At 28.7% G+C, this 24,463-nt stretch overlaps 3 protein-coding genes and 1 long non-coding RNA gene across 8 annotated transcripts; 1 reads left to right on the top strand and 3 right to left on the bottom strand.

Moving 5' to 3' along the window:
- Positions 1-605: 605 nt before the first annotated feature.
- LOC149876295 (tropomodulin-3-like) lies at positions 606-3,122 on the bottom strand. 2 transcript variants are annotated; one of them, XM_090075495.1, is made up of 6 exons: positions 2,869-3,122; positions 2,313-2,551; positions 2,136-2,219; positions 1,643-1,702; positions 1,314-1,458; positions 606-1,070 (listed from the first exon to the last, which is right to left on the bottom strand). In XM_090075495.1, the coding sequence occupies exons 1-6, from the start codon at positions 2,879-2,881 to the stop codon at positions 778-780; spliced, it is 834 nt and encodes a 277-aa protein (XP_089931621.1). In that variant the 5' UTR covers positions 2,882-3,122; the 3' UTR covers positions 606-777. The 2 variants fall into 2 exon arrangements, with proteins under 2 accessions (XP_089931621.1, XP_089931622.1); XM_090075496.1 differs by lacking the exon at positions 2,136-2,219 and having other exon boundaries at positions 2,869-3,112.
- A 1,638-nt stretch (positions 3,123-4,760) lies between these two features.
- Positions 4,761-7,609, bottom strand: LOC149876294 (uncharacterized). The gene is made up of 2 exons (XM_090075497.1): positions 7,500-7,609; positions 4,761-5,281 (listed from the first exon to the last, which is right to left on the bottom strand). Exons 1-2 carry the CDS (start codon positions 7,539-7,541, stop codon positions 4,805-4,807), a joined length of 519 nt encoding a protein of 172 aa, XP_089931623.1. The 5' UTR covers positions 7,542-7,609; the 3' UTR covers positions 4,761-4,804.
- On the top strand, positions 7,030-9,553 carry LOC149876293 (uncharacterized). The gene is made up of 2 exons (XR_016448792.1): positions 7,030-7,273; positions 7,519-9,553. It is a non-coding gene; the product is annotated as an uncharacterized LOC149876293 (long non-coding RNA).
- On the bottom strand, positions 8,501-24,325 carry LOC149876292 (beta-galactosidase-1-like protein 2). 4 transcript variants are annotated; one of them, XR_016448790.1, is made up of 18 exons: positions 23,445-24,325; positions 18,500-18,571; positions 18,123-18,218; positions 17,898-18,006; positions 17,733-17,825; positions 17,452-17,533; positions 15,841-15,908; positions 13,298-13,448; positions 12,945-13,025; positions 12,697-12,816; positions 12,420-12,470; positions 12,237-12,289; positions 11,476-11,640; positions 10,894-10,982; positions 10,369-10,450; positions 10,180-10,267; positions 9,274-9,400; positions 8,501-9,027 (listed from the first exon to the last, which is right to left on the bottom strand). XR_016448790.1 is itself a non-coding variant. In XM_090075493.1 (18 exons), the coding sequence occupies exons 1-18, from the start codon at positions 23,720-23,722 to the stop codon at positions 8,791-8,793; spliced, it is 2,031 nt and encodes a 676-aa protein (XP_089931619.1). In that variant the 5' UTR covers positions 23,723-24,325; the 3' UTR covers positions 8,501-8,790. The 4 variants fall into 4 exon arrangements, 2 of the variants coding, with proteins under 2 accessions (XP_089931619.1, XP_089931620.1); XR_016448791.1 differs by having other exon boundaries at positions 12,724-12,816; XM_090075493.1 differs by having other exon boundaries at positions 10,905-10,982.
- Between the last annotated feature and the right edge of the window lie 138 nt (positions 24,326-24,463).

Here is a 24,463-nt window from a genome sequence, read left to right as displayed (position 1 = left end):
TTCTCAGTTTGCATCTTTCGGAAATCGATAAACGAATTTATTTTCGGTACGTCATTGTTATTGGCTTAATGAACAAGCGCCACTTGCTAAAAATGCTAACGTTTTTACTTCGTTGTCGTTGCAATCGCCAGTATTTTCCAATTAAAAAACCCTTATCTAAAAGCAAAGAGACGACATCTCAAGTATACTAAGCGTCTTAGTCGCACTTGTTAAATTCAAGATTTGCTATCAGAAAACCTTTTTTTTTAATGTAGAGTTTTATATATATATATATATATATATATATATATATATATATATATATATATATATATATATATATATATATATATATATATATATATATATAATTATTGGTATTTCCTTCTATAACATAATGGTGGAAATTTTGAAAAACTTTTTCTCAAGATTTTTATTTGATCGTATTTAAAAACATATGCTTTAAAATGAAAATGCAAATATTATATTATACATATTGTACATAATATATAAAATATTTTACTAGATAACCTATTCATATTGTACGGCAAATTTTAGCTGAATTAAAATATTTAATACGTTAGCTGGTGACTTCTTATATTACGTTATAAGCAAAAACAAAACAATTTTTTATATTTAATAAATTAATGAAGATTTAATAAAAGATTTACAGAACAGAGATGAAAGCAACGTTAAGTTTTTTGACAACTTTGACAACTGACGTGGTTAAGGTCTTCTTCTGACGTGGTTAATGTCTTCTTTTCTTGCTACATGACCGTTTTACATTTCTAACAGTTTTTAACGAGTAGTAACTCTTCCGTGCGTTTTTTTCGCTTGCGCAAGTTTTTGAGCCAACTCGTTATCCATAACCGGTTTTGCATTTTCTATTGCTCTTTGCTTTGCTTCAAATCTCATCTTGTTAAAATCAGGAACCTTTTTCATGCTTCTTCGCTGCTCGTTAATCTGGAATTTCATTTTTTCATCGCGGTTTTCCGATTGATCTTTAATCCACGGTTGAGGATGATCATCTCTTTTCTTTAAAATTGCTTTAAAGTCGTAAAATTCTTCTCCTTTTACTCTCTTTTGGCGAACTAAAAGAAAAACGAAACTACCTTGGTTCCCAGGTTTTCATCGCTAAATTTAATTAATAAGGTTTCTGACCCAATCCTATCGTTTTAAATCAGAAAAGTTATCAAATAGTTTACCTATTAGGAAGTAATATGTAAAATGCCTGAGCGTAAAAAAACCCTGGGGTTGAGGCTGTATAACTTGAAATCCAAAGCAATTCTTTTACAAAGAATTAAAACAAAATGCAAAGTAAATTTATTGCTTACGTAGCTCATTGTTACGCAATTGACATCGGTCAGCTAAACTCCTTGCAGATGGTACATTAAACGGGTATGCAATTTTAAGAAGTCTTTCGTTTTTATCCAAAGCTCTCGCCATAGCTTCTTCTCCTCTACTTCCCAAACCGGCCTTCTACAAGAAAGCGTTGCGATTGGGTCAAAAAATGATAATCAACTTAGATTAAAGGGTGCATAACAGTGATGCAATTTATGTTTGTTGTTTAATGCACTAAGGAAAACCAGAAAACTTCAAAACAAACTGCAAAACCCTAAAAATGTTTTAGTAGGTGGCACCTGTTTAAAAAAATTTAATGCACCTGATGAGAACATTTGAACTCTCGAATGGCTTTGTGCGTTTCCAAAATTTTGCACAGAGGCTGAAAAAGAAAAGAACAAACAAGCGTTTCAACATCACGTGTGACCATGCACATAAACTTTTGAAATTAATAAAAAAAGTCTTGCATACCGTTTAAACAGAAAAAAGACAAAACTGTTCACTTGAATAAAACTTGTAAAAGCAGCAGATTTTTAAAAGCTCTTTTTAAGACACATTTGTAAGACATTTATAAGAAAATTTCAAGGCATTTGTCTGGTCAAAGAATCAACAAACGATGTAGCTCTATAAACCAAAAAAGAGATCTTAGAGATCTGGATGATCCGTTCGGCATATTGCGAGATGAGTTACACGCATATTCAAAATCTAGCTACGGAAAAATAATCGAAATGGATTTAAAAACCTGACCTCTTGAGAGCGCATGTAATCCATTTGAACAGCCGTTAAAAAAATAAAAGTGAAAAAAGTAAACCAACCTCAATGGTAAGATTAGTGAGACTGTTCGATTCTAAATTTAACGTCTCCAACGTTTCGTTCAGTTCCAATGTTTCATTTAAAATCTGTAATTTGAAAATTTACTTGGAACTAACAATCGAAAAGATTTCAAGGCACCTTTAAACAGCGATTTTATATTTAAAAACGAAGATACTTACCAGTCCTTTTTCATCGTTCATGTCAATTCCAGCGAGAGATAAATGTTTTATATTTTTCGTGGTTTTTAGTGATTCGAAAATGGCGAGAAGAGCTGGCGTCTCCACGGTGATGTTATTGATTCTAATAGAAAACACATCTTCCGTGTCTTCTTGCAAACTTTTTAGCAAAAGATCCAAATCTAAGTTGGAGTCGTCATCAGACGTTGACTTTTGACGAGCCTGAGATTGAGCTGCTTCCTCTTAAAAAATAGAATTGTTAATACTTTCTTCACTCAACCCAAATTAAACTTTTAAACCAAAATTAAATTAATTTCAACCCAAATTAAACTTTTAAACCAAAATTAAATTAATTTCAGCCCAAATTAAACTTTTAAACCAAGTTCGAAGCTAAGTTATAGAATAGTACGCTCCATTGAGGCCAAGTTATGAAAATCGTTAAAATCTTTTAAAAACCCAATAATTGATTGTTTAAGGAAATCAAAAGTTCGTGGAGGAAGTGTTATGCGGAAATCATTAAAACTGATTAAAAATTTTTTCAGCTTAAAAATATCCTTACCTCTGTATGGCATGTTTGCAGATATTTCAAATGTCAACTAAAGTCAACCGCTTCTTAAGATAGTAAATTTGAAATTCTTTACGATAATAAACTATAAACATTATTATTTAATCCGCGTTCTTGCAATTTTCTTTAAATAAAATGTTTTCTATTTAGAAACAAAAGAGAATATTTTTTTTTGAGTGGCTACAATTAACGTCGGAATTAATTTTCTGTTGAATACACTGTATAGCTCTCGTGTGGCTCGCTGGAATGGTTTAGAAATACTCGACGTCGATTTTAAAAGTAAAGATTTATTTGACCATACACCGACGCGCAATTAATAATGTATAGGAACCATGGTGATCTGCAATGGAAGATTAAATAGTGCTAAATTCATTTCCTTTTTAAAGATTGTTGGAAGCTGGTAATTGTTCGTTTATTGTAAATGGATCAAAATACTGGAATTTCTTTTCTAAATAATACCAAATAGTTTTTGCATGAATGTATAATAAATTAACATAGCGAGGTGTATTATGCGTATATCAACCTGATGTTAACTCCTTGGGCTGTTAGTTCAAGATTGGAATTCTAACAATGCGTAAACATTTATATATTTCATGTTATAAAAAATATTAAACATGATTTTCTTATACTCACTATATATTTTCCAATGGCTATTATTACTTAGTAATGTTATTATCATTAATTATCAGCTTTAGTTTAAAGAATTGGGTTCGTCTTCATGATTACGGAATCCAATTAGTCGCTTAAGTTCATGAAAAAAAATCACTACTTTTTTACTTATGTAGGTGTTTATGAAATGCTGGTAATTTGAATGTAAAATCTTGTTGATTTCAATTTGGATACAAAATATGGTAATTCCAGACTGTAGTGTAACAAGTTTCACCAGTCTTTAAAACATCTTTTTAAGATCGTTTCATTTTATCTTTTATGACTTTTACGATGTTAAAAATTGATTTACAAGATTATTATAAAATATATATGTGTGTGTATATATATATATATATATATTAAAAATATAAAATATATTAAGAGGTGATTAAAAATATAAAATATATTAAGAGGTGATTTAAATTTAAAGGAGAAATATTTAGAAATGTTTTTTCTTTTGTTAACATACGAAACATTTTATTTTCAATAAATAATATTTTTCATTTAAATATATAGTTCATTTCTAAACACCTAAATTATCATTTGCCCGAAAGAATTAATTATGCACTAACTAAAGTAGAATTATGCAAAATTTAAAGAATTATGCAAGAAACTAGATTGTTCGCGAACAGTTTTTGGTGGAATCGGAAGTACCGGTTTAAAAATGATTTCGAGCAACATTACAAACATTGAAACTAAAATATAAAAAATTTAGGGTTTTTAAAATTTAAGAAAAACGAGGTTTATTTGAAAAATAAAAAGGAAAATACTCTTCTGATACGAACATTTTTTCGTTGTTGCTACGTTTTTTTCTTACCAATCTTTTTGCTGACGAAAAAGTGGATGCAAAATAAGAATCCAAAATTAAACTGATTTCGTATAAAAATTTCGAATAAAAATTTTTGTTTCGTAGTAAAAAGTAAGGAACAAAAAATTGTTAGCTTTTATCAGAAAAAGCGTGTGTATACAGTTTGGTCAGCAAAATTGTTTTGCTCTAGTGGCATTCTGTTTTTAAACAAATGAATTTAAAAATAAAAATGACAGCAAAATCATGACCAACCACGAGACACAGGATCGAATATAAACTTTGGTATTAGAATTTAAAAGTTTTGCCGCAATTCATTTTTTTTTTCCTGCCAAATACAGATCTCTGAAGACAATATGGACACAAATTAGTTGCTTTGTAAATTATCGCCGCGATTGTTTGCAATTTCTTAATAATACTAGTAATTTAATTACGTTAGATATTTTAATATACTTAAGATAAAATACATCAAATGGTTCATACAAGAATGCCTTTGGGTTTCTTTTTTTTAAGTACTGGAATCTCTTGCTCTAACACATCGGAGGAATCCTCTGCATTGTTTGAGAATGGCGCATTTTTTTGGGCAGCATCTTTGACATGTACTTTATTTTTTTTATTCTTGTTGCTGTCTTTATTATTCTGCATCCCATTAAAAGATGAGTGATACTGACACAAACAATTGGATAGGTAAGAATCGTAGTGACTTATATCATGAAATGTATTGTGGGAACTGAACGCTTCCATTGTTTCATATGAACTGAGGTTAGTTTTATTGGCAATAGAGTCGGTGATAAAAATCTTTGAATGATTACTGCACGAACATTTGGAAGGATTAAGGATGCTGGAGATACTGTTTCGGTCTATTATCATTTGCGGCGAATATACAGGAGCATCACTACCATGTTCCATAGTTGCATCGGAAAGTTTGTACGTCACCACTGGCGTTTTGTATTTCTAAATAAAAGGTTTATATTTATTGCTTTAGACCAAATCACGATTTTCTTTTTTCCTGTTAGTGCCGTGTTATTTTGATGACGTATTTTTGACGGTTACTGAAAATGAGAAAAATTGAATACTCATCTATGGGTAGGATTGTCTGTGATTTTTTGAAGGCTTGATAAAAAATATGATTTTTATTCGAAAATATTTTCTCAATAAATTAGAAAGTGATGAGTATAAAAATAATTATTACTTATTTTTTAGTATTTTATTTAGCATAATTTTTTTAATAACTGAAATATTTTTTGTGCGTTTAACTATAAAATGTTGATTATTTAAAATTTTTTTTTTTTTCATTATTTAAATCTTTCTTAAAAAAAAAAAAAAAAAAAAAAATCAATCCAAAGATTTTTTATTACTTAGTAAGTTTCAGAAATAATTTATTGGAATTTTTGAGTAAAATATAAAGAAAGTGACACGCATTCATACGTGCACACGATGTTAATCACTTATTAATGAAAACAAAATTAGAAAAATTTGATTAAGAAAATTATTGACATTTATTAGAGATGAATTTCACCGTATAGAAAATAACAGAGACAAAGCGCTGTTCACGACTCTTTTAAAGCCTGAGCTTTTAATCCACAGATCAATGCGTAAATAACGTGCAAGATTAGTATTAAACGAAGGTTCATTTTAAACAATTGTTATCGATTGGCTCTCAGCTTGTGATTCAGCTTAAACTCAATCAACCAGCTGGCTGGTTGAATGAGTTTAAGAGACTTTTTCTCTTCCTTTTCACTTTTCGTCTTCTCTTTTTTCATTTCATGTTTTTTCTTTTTTGGTCTTCATTAACAACTACTAACTTTTGTTTTTGCAGCTTATAAATCTTCACCTTGAGCAATTACCTCTTCTGAAGGCATGCTATGATTAGTATACATTTTTTTAAATAACCACCTGTTTCTCTTACTATAGCTTCAGTTAGCTGTCATGCTATAAAAGGCATGACAGCCAACTGGGGAGCTGTTGTAAGAAGAACAAGTGGTGTTTTCAACACAACTCTAATAGTAGTTTTCTTAGGTTTTTTTTTCCAGAACTTTAAAAAGGAAACTTAAGCTTTAGATTCATGTTGACGATTGGTTGGTTTACTGAGTTAAATTGACGATTGGTTAAGCAGAAGAAACCGACGATTGGTTAAACTTGAATTCGTAAGAGCTTGCTTTTCGCAAAAATTGAAACTAGTTTCTTCCATGACTGTAAAATTTAGAGCGAGAAAAAGTTAAAACTAAAAGATAAAAAAAGATGTCGAACTGCAATAATTTATAAACAGATAATTTAAATACTTGCTTAATGCATCGAATAAAAAAATCGCCAGCATCGCTGTATATTTTCCCTTTCCTCAACTTATATATACTTTTTTGTTATTACGTTCAGTTTTCTTTTTAAAATTTTAATGATTAAATTTTATCATATATTCCGAATCAATTTTTTTGCAAAAATCATTACTTAATGGTTTTTTTAAATTTAATTTTTATGACTGTTGTATTCTTCTTTTATTGTGTTTGCCTGTTGCTTCAAATTTTTTTTTTTCTCTAAAATAATGAATATTGTAGTTATTTTCTTTAGAAGGTACGAAGCCTTTGTTTCAACTCACTTAATGTAAATCGACAGTAATAATTTCTTTAGGAGCTAACTAGTTTTTTCATAAAATATATGTATTTATAGTAATTTTACTAATTTACGGTGCGTAATAAACTTTTGATCCAAAAGAGTATTTTTAAACATCATTTAGAAAAATCACTTTAAAGAAAGCTGTTTTTCAATTTTGTGATTTTTTAATTTATAGTTACGTTCAAACGTCATTTCTTACTTCATTCAAATTGATTTTTGTTCTTTTGTAAGTATTTCGCGATTAAATTGCTATATTTTAATGACATGAGCAAAAAAAAAAAGGCCTCGTGAGAATGTGTGCAGTATTAAAAACACAGACGAAAATCGCGTGAACAGGTAATTCGATTTATATTTAGTTCTATTTGCCGAATTTATCTTTGCAAAAATTCGCTTTTAATTTTTAGTTTATTATTTACCACTCATTTAAAATAGAAAATATTCGAAATCTTATCGAGCCAAGATTGTCCATAAAAAAACGAAGCAATTGTTGATGTAAAAACAAATGAAATGCATCATAGCATAAGTAAATTTATACAAACTTTAGAGATTTAAACGTATATACTTGTTTATTTCTTTGCCAGGTTGACGAAATACATCCGCCCATGTCTGTCTAGGCATCAGAACTTAACGATAACGTTTAAATGCTTTCACTCTGTGTAGTGTTATCAATTTGTTCTGCTTGTGTAGTTTCAATGTAAAACGTTAATCAGCAAACATGGAGTTTATCACTAATTACACTTGCTGTAAAGCTAGAATAACTTGCGGATTTATTCTCACCGATGCAGCTGTGGAGTTAAATAGCTTCGCGAACCAGTCTACATTCGAACATGTTCAAAAGTAGACGCGGAAAAGTGGAGCTAGTGAGAATTAGTTGATTTTTCGTTTGTAACAAAAAAATATTAACTTTCGATGCAATTTTCAAATAAAACTCTTTATAGTTTTCTGTTCTAAAAAAAACAAACACTTGGACGTTTCGAAGATTTACAGACGAGATCGACCTAAGGTTTCTGTGACTTCTGGTTCAGTTACTGCTTTAATAATAACTTCAGATTTTCTAGTTGCTCAACAAGAGTATGGCTGAGTTGATGATACCAATAATACGTAGCTCAGTCCAAGTTCTACGTACAGTTACAGATCCTGTTGTTCATCAGTAAGAGTCTAATAAAGAATCGGGAACGACACTCGCATTAGATAATAGAACCTCCTGTTTATTCTGTTGTATTTAAATGTCAATTCTCTCTAGGATGAAGATTTTATTTTCAGATGAAGCTTGTCGTCCGAGAGAGTAAGTTTTATAAAAGGAGAGGCAGCATATCAATGTTCACGTAACTTTAGATTCAGCGCTACAAGGGAGTTTATGTAGGAATATTGGGTCCTTAGCTCGATTTTCTAGCGTATCACAAAGGAAACCAAGTGAATTTTCGATAAATTTTCTCATTGCGATAATTGGAATTACAATCTTAGTGTTTCGTACACCTAGTTTTTTGTTAGGACTCTAAGAACTTATTAAATACGATTGAATTTTGCATCTCCTTAATAAATAGAAAGTATATAAAAACAATGTATAAAAATCCAATTCTTCGAAGAAAATTTTTTTCTTTCTACAAATTTTGAAAATTTAACAAACGATAAAAAGATCTACATAAAAAATGAAAAATTCTCTAAAACATATTTCAAGTGTAAACTTCAACTATTTTTCTAAACAACTTCAATACTTTTGCTGCAACAAATGCGCAAGAAATGTTTTTTTTTATCAGTTGTTGCAATGATACAAACAAGAAACGCAAAAAATCGTAAAGCATGTCACTTCTAACTGACACGTTTTCAATTTTATTTCTTCATCGAGGAAACGTTTAAATCAAAAACTCTGACTGATTCTTCTCACCTAAATCGTGTTCGTATACAGAGGATACTAAAGGGTACCCTGATTCTTCCCGATTTGAAGGTTCACCATGAAGATCAAATAGCAACAAGCTATTGTCTCCGCCATGTAAAAACTGATCGGGAACATAAAGCGTCTTTTGGGGACCACGGTTCCAATAACGGCCCAAATTATAACCGTTGACGAATATACAACCTTTGAACCAACCCTATAAGAGCTGAACTTTTGCAGTTTTTTTATTTATTAATTTACAACTACAGTAGTATTATATTAGAACTTTAGTCGATTAAGCTCTAATCTATCAAGATTAGAATCATGATTCAATTAATCTTTAATCTTTTGAGATTACAATCATGATTCGATTAAGTTCTAATCGTTCGAGAGCCTAATCCAACTATGCAGTTTAACGAAAAAAAAAAAATAAATATAAACATTTGAATCGTTGACTCTTTACCTCAATAAGGATGCTGGTATCAGAAGGTGCATGTTTATGAACGAATAGATTTCCTTTATACAACGTGGGAGACTGAACTCCCTGGACTACGTCGACGCTATTCTTCCACAACCCGCTTGTAGTTATGCTATAAGAATATAAATAAGAAACATCGTACCGTTTTGATTTGCTTAGTGGAGCGACTAAGTGTGGATTGGTAACGTTCTAAACTTTTACCAAAACACAATCAAAGGACAGGAGTGTTTTGATAGCATTGGAAATAAATGTATAGAATTGTAAATCGAGAACTGTTGAGGGAGAAATGTTGAGGGTGAACTTTTGAGGTGAAACTCTGCACTAAAAATTCGTAAAGAAGTTGTTTCTTTATAAAACTTTAAGATTGGAAGCAGGAAAAATAAATTTATTAAATAAAAACTCTGTGTTGTGGACAATTCACGAAAACTTGTCTAGCATTTTGTCAATTTCTTTGGACGTGGAGCCTTGTTTGTACTGACCCAACCTCATGGTTGGGTCAGTAGTAGGCTGAATTACAGGAATCATTTCCGACTTTCAATGGTTTTTTTTTTTTTTTTTTTAAATTTATTTATTAAACAGAAAATTACGTTTATAAAATCGTTACGAAATAATTGTTCAAGGGGTCGATGTTAAAAAACATATTACGTAATGCTTTAAAAAACATATTACGTAATGCTTTAACGTAAACTTTTTTGTACTTCTTGAAAAAAAAAAAAAAAAAAAAAAAAAAAAAAAAAAAATCGCTGCTAGAAATGTTTAACAACTTTTTCACGAAATTCTTAGTGTTCAGAAAGCGTAAGTTTTATAACATTGACCCGCCAAATCTTTTACGGGATTTGTGGTCTCATGGTAAAATTTAATTTATCATGTAAAAAAAAGAGTAAAATTTACTTCTCCACCCAACTCTTTTTAAATTCTAAAGGGTATATCTTCCAATTGGTCAATACATTCTTCCCGAGCCAAACTTTTCCCAGGAGCCCTATAAAGTATGAGAACTCATAGCATTAAATAAGACGACACAAGAGGGTGAATATCACAGACAAAATATGAATTTTTGTACAAGAAATTACAGCGTTTTACCTTTTCGCTGGTTATTTAAATCTAACCCATAATTCACACGCCCACTATTTTCAACAATAATACGCAATGTCTTGTTTTTTACCTACAAGGTGAAATGATCGTACTACATTGATTCAACATGTGTTAACTCACCTTTTCATAAACGAAACAGAATTTAAGAACAATGCTTTAAGAAAACTGGTTTACTGTTTTCTTAAATGTACTTACTGTTTTCGTGAGTATTTGTTATTTAAAGACATCACTCTCATGTAAGTTCAAATTAAACCTTGGTCTAATATTTACAAAATAAAAGTAATGGAGGCAAACGCTTCACAATTGCATCAGATTAAGCATAGTGCATCAGACCTTTTTTTGAATATCTGTTTCATGAAAAACTTTTGCATTACTGAATAACATGCTTTAAAAAAGAATTGATATTTAAAAAAAAAAAAAAAACCTGCAAAACCTGTTTATAAATCTTTAAAAAATTATACATAACCTTTGATAAATTTTAAAGTTTTTGACAAAAAAAAAAAAAAATTTTACTTAATTTATACCAAATCCTGCCCAAGGGGAATATTGATATTTTTAAGTTTCTCGTAGCTTGTGTATATAACTTTGTATCCAACCTCGACCTAAATCATAAACATTATTTTAATACCTCATGTGTTAAATTGATGAACAAGCGAGAAGCAAGTAAGAGAGAACACCAAAAGTGATTCAGAGGACATTTTTCTTAAAATTATTTTTATAAGTTGTACAATAAATATCATTATCAATTAAAATTACAGGTGCTACAATAATTTGTTAATTTTTTACTGTTATGAGCTTTGTTTTTTAATGTTCCAATAAAGCTATGATTGTTCGTCAAACTCTTAAGTGATCAATTAGAAACCATTTATAAAGCTTCCAACAACAAAAAGTAACAAATGCTGTGCAGATGTCGATATTATCAATAAGATAACAAAAAAAGAACAACATAAACTCAAAGTAAACAAAATAAAGCTAAAAACTCCTTTTGTATAATAACAAATTTTATTCAATTATCTTCTGTAATTAACAATATTATAATTCCCAATTATACTATTATTAACAATTAATAAGTAATGAGCAAGAAAAAGAACTCACCAAGATAAAATCTCTAGCTTCTTCAATGAGCAAAAACGTTTTTTCTTTCAAATCTTTTACGTTTTCAAGAGTATTCTCGTAGACAATGTATCCAAAAGATTGACCAGCATTGTTATTTATAGATAAATTTTCCATGTTTACTACATGTTGATAATTTTCACCAGTCTAAAATCATATAAAATTGTTTCATAGCTGTTCATATCCTAGTATAAAGGTAATTTATTTCCGCTTAGTGTCCCTCTGCTGCTTCAAGAACATTAAATGACATGTATAAGTTTAAAAGCATTTTAAAAAATAGAACTTAGTCCATGAAGACAAAATTATCTGCTTAATAAAATAAATTATTTATTCTGCAATTTTGCTTTTTCATGTTAATAATGTAATTAGTTATTATAAAATGTCAAAAAAATGGTGGCAACAACAAGCATGGAGATATGGAAACAATTAACACCTTTTATACTATAAAATTTTTTACAAATTTTATATAACATTTTAATTCTTTTTTTTTTTAAGTTTAGATTTTTTTTTATTGCATTTTTTTGTAAAAAAAAAAAAAAATAGACATAAGAAGTTCTTGTATGTATGTGCATATATATATATATATATATATATATATATATATATATATATATATATATATATATATATATATATATATATATATATATATACACACACACACATAAGAAAACCACTAAAATTCTGGAAGATAAAAACTTATGACATAAAAAACAAAAACATGAAACTAAAAAAAAGTTTACCACATGTTTTAAAATATTGGATAAGTCCATTCGCTCTGTCAATTTCACTGCTCCTGTAATTTTAAATTATTAACAACTGATTGATGATGAAACTTGAAATCTTACTTAATCATCAAAAGTGATGTACCTACAAAGTACATGATCTGTGATTTTGGTTGTTAGTGAAAATAGTAAAAATAATACCATAACCAGTGTAAGGAGAGTCATCAGGTACCCATGGTAGAGTCTTTGGGACTAAAAAATGAAAAAAGGATTAACTGTGCAAAAAAAAAAGATTTGATAAGCATCAAATCTTTTTTTTATTTACACACTTAATTCTTTTTCTGTTAATTTTCAAAATACAAAAAAGAAGAAATTAACTAATATCATTATTGTATCAATATAAAAACAAATTTAGAAATTTATCATAAAATACTTAATATGTCTATATAACTAAATAAAGTTGACAAATATATAAAACCTAAAGTAGATGCTAAAGATATTCCACCTGAATCTTTTGGTGCATTCTTTTTAACAGTTGATTTAAGCACATCATATTTTTTTTTTATTTCTCCTATTTCTGAGATAGGTGCATCGTAGTCTAAAAAAATATATTTTACTCAACACGAAAATCATTAAACAAAACTCAAATACATTTTGTACTCCTACTAAGAATAGTAAAAAAAGGCGAAGCAAAAATAAAACACCTTTTTTAAATTAAAAACATACCATAACTAGTAATTGTACTCTGGTAATTTGAACCATCATTGTTTGCATTTGCGCCATTAATAAATCCAAAATTTGTACCACCTAAATTTACAAACCTGATATTTGTCTCATTTGGAAAAAATTGATGCAACAACAAACAATCAAATAAGGAGTAAAACACTCATTTGGACCTTCATAGTCATTAAATTTTTATATAAAATTTATTCACACGTAATATAGCTAAATCTTTATATTTATATAAAAATTGTTTAAAAAAAAAATTAACAAAATACTTGGGTAGTAAAGGAATAAAAAATAGGAATGCAATAAAAGATGTTAAATACTAAAGCCCAGCAGAAAAACAAGAAACCCACCATGAAACATATACAAGTTAAAAGAGGCCCCTCGATTGAGCACATACTCCAATGCTGATGCAGCATCTGTTATTTTAACAACATGGTGTTTTTCTCCCCAATGATCAAACCAACCATCCCATAACTCTGATACAAATACTGGTTTATCTGGCTAAAAAAAAAAAAAAAACATTTTCATTTAAAAAAAAACCTTTTTCAAAATACAAATAAGTTAAGATAACACACTTTTAACTGTTCATCTTTATATTATTACTTTCACTTAATGAAAATACAGAAAGCCAAAAAACTCTTTAAAATTCCTAATGAAAATTTAGTCTTTTAGACTTTTTAGATATAAAATGTATGTGTACATATAGGGGAAAGGTGCCTATGATGGCATAGCGCCTATGATGGCATACTGGTCATATTTCCATAAATATTGGTTTTGGTGTATAAGTGATTAGACCAACATGTGTATATTAGTAATTCATTACTTCTGGTGAAAATTCGTCCTTCTGTCGTAAATAATGCTTTTGTAATCAACAAACATAAATTTTTGCATGTGGTGTTGTAGTTTTAATGCTCTCATATATTTAGGATTACGATTTTATTATACATCATACAGAAGTGAAATTTTCATGCATTTCATCTGCAGGCTTTGTACATTTATTAGAATACTTCTTTTAATGCTATGTGTAGAATAAGGTAGACACAGCTTGTTTTAATAAATATGGTGACTCTATCCTATGATGGCATACCGAGGAGTTACCATCATAGGAAAGTCTGCAAAATGAGTTGAAAAAACTCCCTGAAATAAATTTTAATGCGCATAAAAGGTGATCAGGCTAAGAACAAAAATGAAATACAAAAGTTTGAGAAACCAACACATTTGGAAATGAGATCTCCCCCATCAGAAGCTTCCATATGCATTGGATCTTCTGTTTCAACGAAAGGATAAAATCTAGTATACAAAAGTTGTGTCCGGTGCCTTTCGCACCCTCTAAAATTGAATTGAAAACGTGGAAAAACTGGACCTCTGAATACCACACCGGATATCCAAGAATTAAAAGATAAGGCAAAAGAAAAAGATAACAAAGAAAGAGGAAAAGTTTGTTAGAAAAACAAAAAGAAAGACAACTGTTGAAGAAAAATTCTGCAGTGAGGAGATTAAAAGAAGTAATAATAAGATAAATTTCGAACCTGATACAGCATTTTTGTATTGTTATGAACTTTATTCGCTGTCTTGCTCTAAAGAACAAGACAGCGAATGGATTTGTTGTCAAAAATGCGGATCTTAGTGTCATTGTTTATCTGCAAGCATAAAGAGAAGTAGACAAAAATTTATATGTGAACTATGCTTTTAGACCAAATATTTATTTTTAACTTTGATTTTTTGATAAGTTGTGTTTCCATTAATAAAAACAAAAAAAATTCTTGTTTGTCTAATTTCTTTAAAGTGTGCCATCATAGGAGCAGTTAGTTGCCTATGATGGCATACTTGTATTTTTTTTTTAATGGTATAAACTTATAAAAAAGCAAAATAGTAAAAGTTCTGAGGTTCATTATTATTCTGCATGCTAGAGGGAATACACCCATGTCAAAAACTATTTTTTAAGTTTTTAGGTAATGACTCAGAGAAACGTTAAAGTTAAGTATGCCATCATAGGCACCTTTCCCCTACAAACTTTAAATAATACCTAACATATAAAATAGCAAAAATAAAAAAATGTAAAGAATGCAAAATAAACAAGAAAAAAGAAACTGAATCCCACTAGTGTATTGCTTTTAAGCAAATAATTCACTTTTTTTGGTCAGGACAACTGGAACAAATCTTTTATTATTCATAATTAAACTAAATCAAATGTTAAATTAGAAAACATGCTCCTTAAGCAAATAAAGCAAATTATTGTGATAAAAGCTGGTGGCAGTAAATTTTAAAACCAAAACATTTGTGATGAAAGAAAATATTTTATCAATACTTATGGGATTAGGCTAATGATAGGGTTAAAAACTGTGAACAGCTATTTTTTTAATTTATTTAATTCAATTTTTAAACTCTATTTTTTTAATTCAAAAAGAACTTTTTAAAACTAGAAAAATTTTTTTAACAAATATACAGAAAAATCAAGGTTTAGTATTAATACTCCGCTTCTTAGAAATGATGAGGAGCATCTTTTGCATACAATTTTTTTATTTTGAATGATTGGAGCAGAGCATGGCCGCCAAGAGGGAGGGTAGATGGGGAAGATTCCCGGGGCCCTGTGTGTGTACAAATAATTTTTAAAAAATTTAAATAGTTTTGACTTTTAAAAGATTTAATTAACTTTTATTTTTAATTTTCAATGACCAGAGCACGCTTCTTTTGGTCTTGGTTATATAATTGATCATAATGAGGGCCCCTTAAGAAAACTTCCCTGGGGCCCGAAATTTCTCTTGGCTGCTTTGGAGCAGAGTAAAATGGTGCCAGAAGATTTTCTACTTTCATATCATACATTGTATGTATACAAAGTACTTTAACTTCTTCACCAGGATTTAAAAAAATCAGAATAAAAAAATTTTTTTACCTGAACAATTTCCAGTTTGTCAATCATTTCTTTAGCATCCAGTGACATAAAATTTATTGTTTGCAGTACTGAAAAAGAAATGATGTGTACAGTTTACTCCTTTTTAAATCACAACAAAGTGAAGAAAAAGAAGACAAGAAAAAGAATGACAAAGAAAAACATCATTGTAGCTTTAAAAATAGAACATCAACTTTTATTTATAAGCTCAAAAACTTTTGTAGAGCATCGGGAGTCAAAAAATTAAAGGTGGACTCTGAGGTTGCCAAAACTGAAACTGAGAACTCTATTTTAACAACCTTCTACGTGTTAGTAAGAAGATTTAACAACCTTCTATGTAAGTACATACATTCATAAGAAGATTTAGGGATTTTTAATGCTTTTTATAAAGTTTATAAAGTCTTTTTATAAAGCTTCACTCAATTTTTGGTTATGGCTTCAGTTACAGTTTTATTGAACTGACCTTCAGTTCTTGTGGTTTTAGCAAAAGTTCAGATTTTGGTCAATCACTACTTTGACATGCTTGGCAAATTTTAGTTTCGAGTTTAAAAAAAATGTATTAGAGCAAGTTTTTTAGGGGGGACTGAACTAGGTTTTGAAACATAATGAAAAAATGATGCCATTCTATTTATCTTTTCTTTTAAAATTGTGCTTTCTAAAGCTGTAATTACAAAACAACAACAAGCTGTAATTACAAAACAACAACAAGAACCATTCAACAAAATTTGTTCTTGGTTGACATGAAGATAAAAGTTCGTTTCGTTTGCTTTACAGACTTTTAGCTTTTACTTAGAAACTTTTTCTATTTTTCTATAAAAAATAACAACAGCATAATATACAGGATTGAAACCAGGAAGCACCTTATGATTCCCAGGACACAAACTTACTGTATATTAAAAAGAAAAAATTGAAAAAAATTGAAAAATATCTTTTTTCTAATTTTTTATTTTCAAAGAACAAGTTTTATTTAGATGAGAATAAACTTTTTAAAAGTTTTATTAAATAAGTAAAAAAAAATTAACCTGCTACCCACCAGTAGAAGGGTAGGATGATACAGACATCAAAAAAATACAGACATCACATTTGTAATGGCATGACTACCTGTTTAATTTTTCAAAGTATTAATGTGGGAAGCCATTGCTACATTTTATTTATTTAAATTTTATTTATTTAAATTTTATTTATTTAAATTTTATTTATTTAAATTTTATTTATTTAAATTTTATTTATTTAAATTTTATTTATTTAAATTTTATTTATTTAAATTAGACAACTGAAATAAATATGGTAAACAATTGGTAATAAATATGGTAAAAAAAAAAAAAAAAAATTTAGTAAGAAAAAAAGTTCTAAATATTGAGAAGTCTGGCAAGTTTTCCAAACAACAAAAAACAACTTTTGATTGGCCTATATCATTAATCTATAGTTTATGAATTCCTGAAACTGTTTATGCATTCCTGTAGCACAGAACCTTAGAACTTTACCAAAGAATTACATAAGAAAAAACATTTTATTTTAACTTAAATATATCCTAAAAAAAAAGCCGTTCATGCATCAGTTTAAATTTTTAAAAAACTAACCAATTATGCATCAGTTTAAATTAAAAATATTTACCTCCATTCAGTTGATATTTACCGAGCCCCTGCTTATTGTCACATACAAAGAATAACTCTTTCAAGCCATTCAAATTGAAAATCTAAAGAAAATTTTTATCTAAACACTCTTTATGAATTTAGTGACAGATGACAATCTTATCAAAAACTTCTTAAGAAGCACTTTTTTTTACACATAAGGAATGATTAGGAACCTTTAAAATTTATTTCATCAAAATAAATATCTAAAACATTCAACATTTGATAAGGCTGCTAAAAATCCAATAAAACAGCTTTTCAAACCTCTTTGAGATAATTCATGTATTTACTATCTTCACCATAAGCTCCATACTCATTCTCAATCTGAAATGCAATTATCGGCCCCCCATAGCTAAACTGAGAAAAATTAAAAGTAAATAAATAAATAGTTATATATATATTTTTTTAAACAGTATTTTTCAATTATACCTGAAAAGGTTGCAAAACTGAGAACAGTTTTTTAAAATACTTTTCAACAGGATCTATAAACCCAGGGTAGAGAGATCTTAACTTCATGTTTTTGTCTCTAAGCAACCAGCTAATAAAGATAAACAAAAAAGTTTATATCATACATACATACATACATACATACATACATACATACATACATACATACATACATTTTTTTAGTACAGACTATAAAAAGTAATATACCTTGGCAGACCACCTAGGTCCAACTCCGCACAAATGTAAGGCCCTGGACGAATTATAGCATACAACCCATAACTTTGTACCAGATACAAAAATTCACTACAAAAACAAGCAGTATTAAGATTTCTCAACTGATTAATAGCTAAAGATGTCTGGGCAGTTGTCTTGGAAAAACTAATTTTGTTTAAGTCTGCTAAATTCAATTTGTGGGATTTGAATTTAATTCCAGTAAACCCACCCAAGAGATAATCTCAGAATACAAGAGTGTTATCCTGTACTTTTAGAAAAAACTGCATAAAATACTTTCGTGTAAAAAAAGAAGTAAAAAAGCAGCAGTAAAAAAAGAAAATTAATAAACTCAATAAGTATTTTCATCATACCTTAAATTTAATTGGTCACTACTAAAATCATAATAACCTGGCTCTGACTCATGCAAATTCCAAGGAATATATCTAAAAAAGTAAAGAAAAACTTAACTGAAATAAGTTTAAATTAAAACAAATGTTAAACCTTTCAGTTATAAATAAAGATATAACAGCGATTTGTTTTCAATTTCAATTTGATCTAATGTAGTTAAAGTTACATTTTAAATTTAATCAACGTTTCATGCCTTTCAGCAATCACCATGAAACAAATTGATATAACATGAACTGGACTTTTAAGATACAATTATTTCTCAGAAATGGACACAAACATAAAATTGCAGTTTGTTTGGAATTTATTAAAAATTTAGAAAGTCAAAGTTGTTCATTTATTAAGATTTTCATTTTCTATTAAACGTTAGTGTTTTAGTTTTTCATTGAATCTTCCTTTTCAAGTAAATCTATATCTACAATTTTCAACAGGCTTTTGCCCTGTTCCCTCCTATCATCCTACCCTTCTACTGGTGGGTAGCAGGTTAATTTAAGATGTTGGATCCATATACAATTTTCCCAGAAAATTTCTTAAGAATTTCTTTAACTAACTTCTTCTTTTACTAAAATAATTTACGAAACTTAAAAGAAAGACAAAGTTTACTAATATTTGTAAAGGGACTTTCTTTACTTGTTTAATAAAACTTTTAAAAAGTTTATTCTCATCTAAATAAAACTTGTTCTTTGAAAATTAGAAAACATATATTTTTCAATTTTTTTCATTTTTTTCTTTTTAATATACAGTAAGTTTATGTCCTGGGAATCATAAGGTGCTCCCTGGGTTCAATCCTGTATATTATGCTGTTGTTTTTATAGAAAAAGTTTCTAAGTAAAAGCTAACAGTCTGTAAAGCAAATGAACTTTGTTAAATGGTTCTTGTTATTTAGTAATTGCAACTTTTAAAAAGCATATTTTTAAAATAACAAACAGAACTGCATAATTTATAAATAGAACTGCATCATTTTTTTGTCATATTCGGTATTTCATGGCTGATGATTGCTGAAAGGCATGAAACTTTAAGTACCATAAATTGTAATTTCTTTATTTTGTGTGTGTGTGTGTGTGTGTGTGTGTGTGTGTGTGTGTGTGTGTGTGTGTGTGTGTGTGTGTGTGTGTGTGTGTGTGTGTGTGTACACTAAACACAGAACAATGACTGCTGCGATAATGAAAAGATTGATGCAGACTCATTAAGTACAAGAAATTAAACGGAATTTGTTGGAATTTCTTTCTTTGTATACTGACTGTTCCAACATTGATATTGGAGTGGCAGAATTAATTGTAACACCAAAAGATGTAGAAGATGCCATTCTAAGAGGTCCAGAACCACACTCAACAACATTTCCTGTAGATAAACACGGTAGTCGATTCCCTAAATATTTACTAAGTTTTTGTTTAAAAGTTCCTTGAGATTGATTCATCTGGAGCAAATTTAAAAATGCTTTGTTTTGTTTTCCTTGTTGTTTACTTTATAAATTTTGTGAGCAATGATCAATTTTGCTACAGAATATGGTTAGCAGGCTAATAGAGGGTACAAAAAATTATGTGATAAAAATATATGAAATACCTGACCATGAACAATCTAGCAATCATAAATCTTGTAATATCCAGTGGTGAAATTTAGAAAAAATTATTAATAAACATACCAAAATTGAATGCCTTATAGTAAAACAAATACAAAATGAGACACAGAAAAGGAAAGATTTATTAAAACGATTATTAGATGTAATTTTGTTTCTTGCTGATATTGGATTGGCCTTTAGGACTGTTACTCATTTGATTGGAGATTCGAACAGTAGAAATTTTCTAGGATTATTAGAACTTTTAAGTCATTATGATCTGCTTTTAGAAGAACATTTAAAAAACGTAAAGCAGACAGAAAATGAAACGCAGAGATTGCAAGTACATTACTTATCCGCAGACATTCAAAATAAATTTGTATCATGCTGTGCTGATTACTCTATAACTTTTATTTTAAAGGAAAGAGAAACTGTGAAATATTGTTCCCTTATTGTAGACGCAACACCCGATTCTGTACATATAGAACAAACTACATTCATTTTACAGTACTTTACTATTAAGTCCAACAAGTTCAAAATAATGGAAAGATGAGAAGACTGGAGAAGATATTGCTAATTTAATTCTTGAATTGCTACAAAGGTATAATATTCCTATAAGTAACTGTCGAACACAAGGATATGATAATGGATCCAACATGAGTGGATCATATAAAGGTGCACAAGCTCATATTTTGCAAATTAATCCATTGGCAATATTTTCTACTTGTACAAGTCATAGTTTAAACTTATGTAGTGTTCATTCAGCAGAATCTTGGATTCAAGTTGCAAGATTTTTTGCATTATACAAAAATTATACAATATATTTAGCAGTAGCCAAGTATTATTTTTTAATATTCCCAAGATGGGAAATATTAAAAAATAATACTAGATACTCTTTGTACACTTTGTCAAATAAATGGTGGTCGTAAGAATTGAAAGTGTTAACCATTTGTTGACAAAATTAATGAAATTAAAATAGCAATAGACGCTGTTTTGGAATTACGCTTAACATCAGAAACTTTTGATCAGATCTTAACAGAATAAAAAAATATATGTAATCTTTTGAATGCTTAACACTGGCAAAAATATGATACAAAGTTCTTGAAGCTATGAATTACAGAAGTATTGTTTTACAAATTCACAATAATTTATGTAGAAATATCCAATTTGTCAAGTCTTCTTGTTGAATTAAATACAATGAGAGATAGTTGGGATAATATTTTACATGAATGTAGATTGTTGGGCACATCTTTATAGATTAACTCAGAATTTTCAGGAAAAAAAAAATACTAAAAGGAAAGAAACAGCACACAAGTTAAAGTTAAAGGATGCCGACAGAAGAATTTAGAATTAAAAATTTCAATGTTTTCATGGAAAGCATCATTGGTACTGACAAGAAGATTTAATGCAGCAAAGGAAATAGATTTTTTATTCAATGTATTATGGTTTATAAAGTATTATGGTATCAAGAATTTATCAATTTATTATGGTATCAAGAAATACAAAATAAGTATGAAAAGTTGCAAAAAATGTATGAAAATGGTATCAATGATCATCTTAGAGATGAAATACTACATTTAAAATTAATTTATGATACCAATATACAAAATATTTCTCTTCAGCCTGTTGAATTATTAAATGAAATAAAAAAAAAAAAAAAAAAAAAGAAAAAAGCTGGATGTGCTGTTTCCAAACATTATAATTGCAATAAGGCTATTTTGCACAATTCCAGTGACAGAAAGAAAGATCTTTTAGCATGTTGAAAAAAATAAAAAACATATCAAGCTCAACAATGACATAAAATCATTTAAATGACTTAGGACTTTTATCTATTGAAGCCGAAACAGCTATAAAAAATAACTTTGAAGAAGTTATTAATGTATGTATGTATGTATGTATGTATGTATGTATGTATGTATGTATGTATGTATGTATGTATGTATGTATGTATGTATGTATGTATGTATGTATGTATGTCTTTATTAATATCTTCTTAAAGAACAATTAACAGGAGTTAATTGTATTATTTCATTCTGATAACTTCTTTTATGAGATGTCTAGCCACCTGTTGTTGTATACATAGTTTGTCACAGATACTGTAACTGTATCATTTAGCAGGGATCATCAAGATTTGATCCCAAATGTTCACCTGCTATTGAATTGATAAAAAAAAGCCATGCCTACAAAATGGTTTGACATGACACACTCTATGATATGATTCATGAAATACCTCTATCAACGGCTTGCTGTCAAAGAGAAATGTGGCATTAACCCTGATCTGTATTATTGTCGTTACAAAACAGATCAAAGTGATCTTACCTGAGTTTATTTTATCATTTTGATTTTTCTTTCTTTTCATTTAATAATTTTTCATAACAAATTTATAGAGGTTTCTTGCCAACTGGACAAATTAGACGAATTTATTTTGAGAAATGAGATGTTAATAAAACTTTATCTGGAGTTTCTTATTCAGGTTTACTTAAAAGAGTTGACTACTTTTAACCAGTTATTATTATTATGTGATTACTTTTAACCTTAATACCCTTGTTAATACCCTTGTTAACAGACCAACTTTAAAATGACGCAGAATAGATGTAAGTTATTGATTAAATGAGTTATAAGCCATATAGTGTGATGTAAGTTACGAAAGGGAGAGCGGCATTGTTCTTGGCCCCTTATTTCTGGTTTACCTTAATGCAGTCTTTCTACCAGTAAAAGACATTTTGATTTATCATCAAAAAACTCAGATTTTTATAATACAGGTAATGTGGTAAACCTAGTTTAGACTAACTTTTAAAAGAAAAAAGCTTAAGTTTGCAAAGAACTTTTAAACTAAGGTATTGATATAAGGGTGACTAAGATACTTCTATTCTGGTCATTAATTACACTATAGTATAATTAATATGATTAATTAATGACCAGAACAGAAGTCCTTATTTCAATGTTAAACTTTTTTTTAAGTTTTCATATTTGTCTTATAATAAAACAGGGATGTTTGAATGTGAAAAATCTTGGACAGCAGAACAAAAAGTGACATTTAAACAAAAAAGACAGGAAAAGATTAAAATTATTGAACTAGAACAATTCCTACAAAAAGTATCCAAAGTGTCCAATTTTTAGTCAGATTTTATCATTTACAGAGAAAATGCAGTTTTTACATCATGCTTGCCAAAGCTAGTTGGTTTTTTATATTAGGAAAAACATTTCAATATAATTGATAGCAGTGCATATGATTATGCATGAAGTACTATTTTAATTGTATATTTCTTTACTTTTAATTTTAAAAAAATACTCTACTTATGTAATTCTATAGTCAAAAAAACAAAGATATGTTTAATATAAAATGCAAGACTTACATATCAACAGTATTTATTCCCATTGCCTTTAGCTTTAAAAGCCGATCAGACCATTTTCGAAATGGAATCCTAAAATAGTGCATAGATCCACTCATTATTCGAAACTTCTCTCGCTTTAATGTAAAGTTCCTTCCATCAGTTTTTAAGCCTTCTGGAGCAAGAATCACATTTGTATCTGGTGTCATCTCAAATGATGAAAATAAAAACAAATATCCAAAGATGCAAATCAAAACTCCAGTTGTAACAATCATTTTTATCCAATTATATGAAACTGGCATTGTGATTACATCACCTTTTTTTTCATTTTTTTGTTCTAAATTTAATGTATATTTTGTTTGTAGTTCTTCAAAAAGCTGCAAGATAATGACAAAAGAGAGCAGAGCTAAAATCTTAATCTGATATTTTAATTCAAAGAAAAATTTATCTTATTCAACTCGGTAAATTTTTGTATGTATTTTCTGAAGAATATGTGCCGCAACCAAGTTTACTTATCTATAGCTCTGTTTGATAATAGATATTCAAATATGTTTTATCAAAGCGTCGCCAAAGCTACCTCTACATGTACCTTATCACACATATTACTATAAAGATCTCCTGATGTACATTTTATATTGTTCATATACATTTTTTTAGCAACAATTGTAGTAGGACAACAACTGTTATTACAAAAACTATACTTAAACACCATATACATCGCTTTCTCGAAAAATTGGTTAAGAAGCGACATGCATACTTCTTCCATTTTAAATCCGCTGACAAGAATGTAAAAATTTCTCACCCTATAAACAAACTGGTTATTAAAATCATGCCTATAGAGTCAAATTGTTTAATAGTGTTTTTTTTTTGTTTGTTTGTTTGTCATTTTCCTATACCTGACGAACGTTTAATCTTTAATTCTTTGCAGAATATCTGATTTGCTCTTGAACTCGTATAGACATGCGCACTATCGCGTTTTTTTTTGATGCGCAACTTTAGCCTATAAATTGCAATGATATATTAAAAATAACTAGATGTCTAAC

The sequence above is a fragment of the Hydra viridissima genome, unplaced genomic scaffold (assembly GCF_058129835.1).
Source record: "Hydra viridissima isolate aposymbiotic clone 2 unplaced genomic scaffold, HvirCarnegie_v1 scaffold_22, whole genome shotgun sequence".
NCBI classification, from domain to species: Eukaryota; Metazoa; Cnidaria; class Hydrozoa; order Anthoathecata; family Hydridae; genus Hydra; species Hydra viridissima.
The sequence above is the reverse complement of the archived record's forward strand: the minus strand, read 5'-3'. Positions and strand labels throughout refer to the sequence as shown.

Excerpts from the sequence above, each read along its gene's own strand:
- LOC149876295 (XM_090075495.1), bottom strand. Across the intron at positions 1,459-1,642 it reads AGTTCAAATGTTCTCATCAG|AAGGCCGGTTTGGGAAGTAG; the intron begins GTGCATTAAATT and ends GCTTTCTTGTAG. Across the intron at positions 1,071-1,313 it reads ATTGCGTAACAATGAGCTAC|TTCGCCAAAAGAGAGTAAAA; the intron begins GTAAGCAATAAA and ends TTTTTCTTTTAG.
- LOC149876294 (XM_090075497.1), bottom strand. The coding sequence starts at position 7,541 with ATGGGCGGATGTATTTCGTCAACCTGGCAAAGAAATAAACAA. Across the intron at positions 5,282-7,499 it reads CCTGGCAAAGAAATAAACAA|AAATACAAAACGCCAGTGGT; the intron begins GTATATACGTTT and ends CCTTTTATTTAG.
- LOC149876292 (XM_090075493.1), bottom strand. The coding sequence starts at position 23,722 with ATGCCAGTTTCATATAATTGGATAAAAATGATTGTTACAACTGGAGTT. Across the intron at positions 10,451-10,904 it reads TTCCCCTTGGGCAGGATTTG|GTAAAAAACAAGACATTGCG; the intron begins GTATAAATTAAG and ends TTCACCTTGTAG. Across the intron at positions 9,401-10,179 it reads AAAAAGAGTTGGGTGGAGAA|CATAACTACAAGCGGGTTGT; the intron begins GTAAATTTTACT and ends ATATTCTTATAG.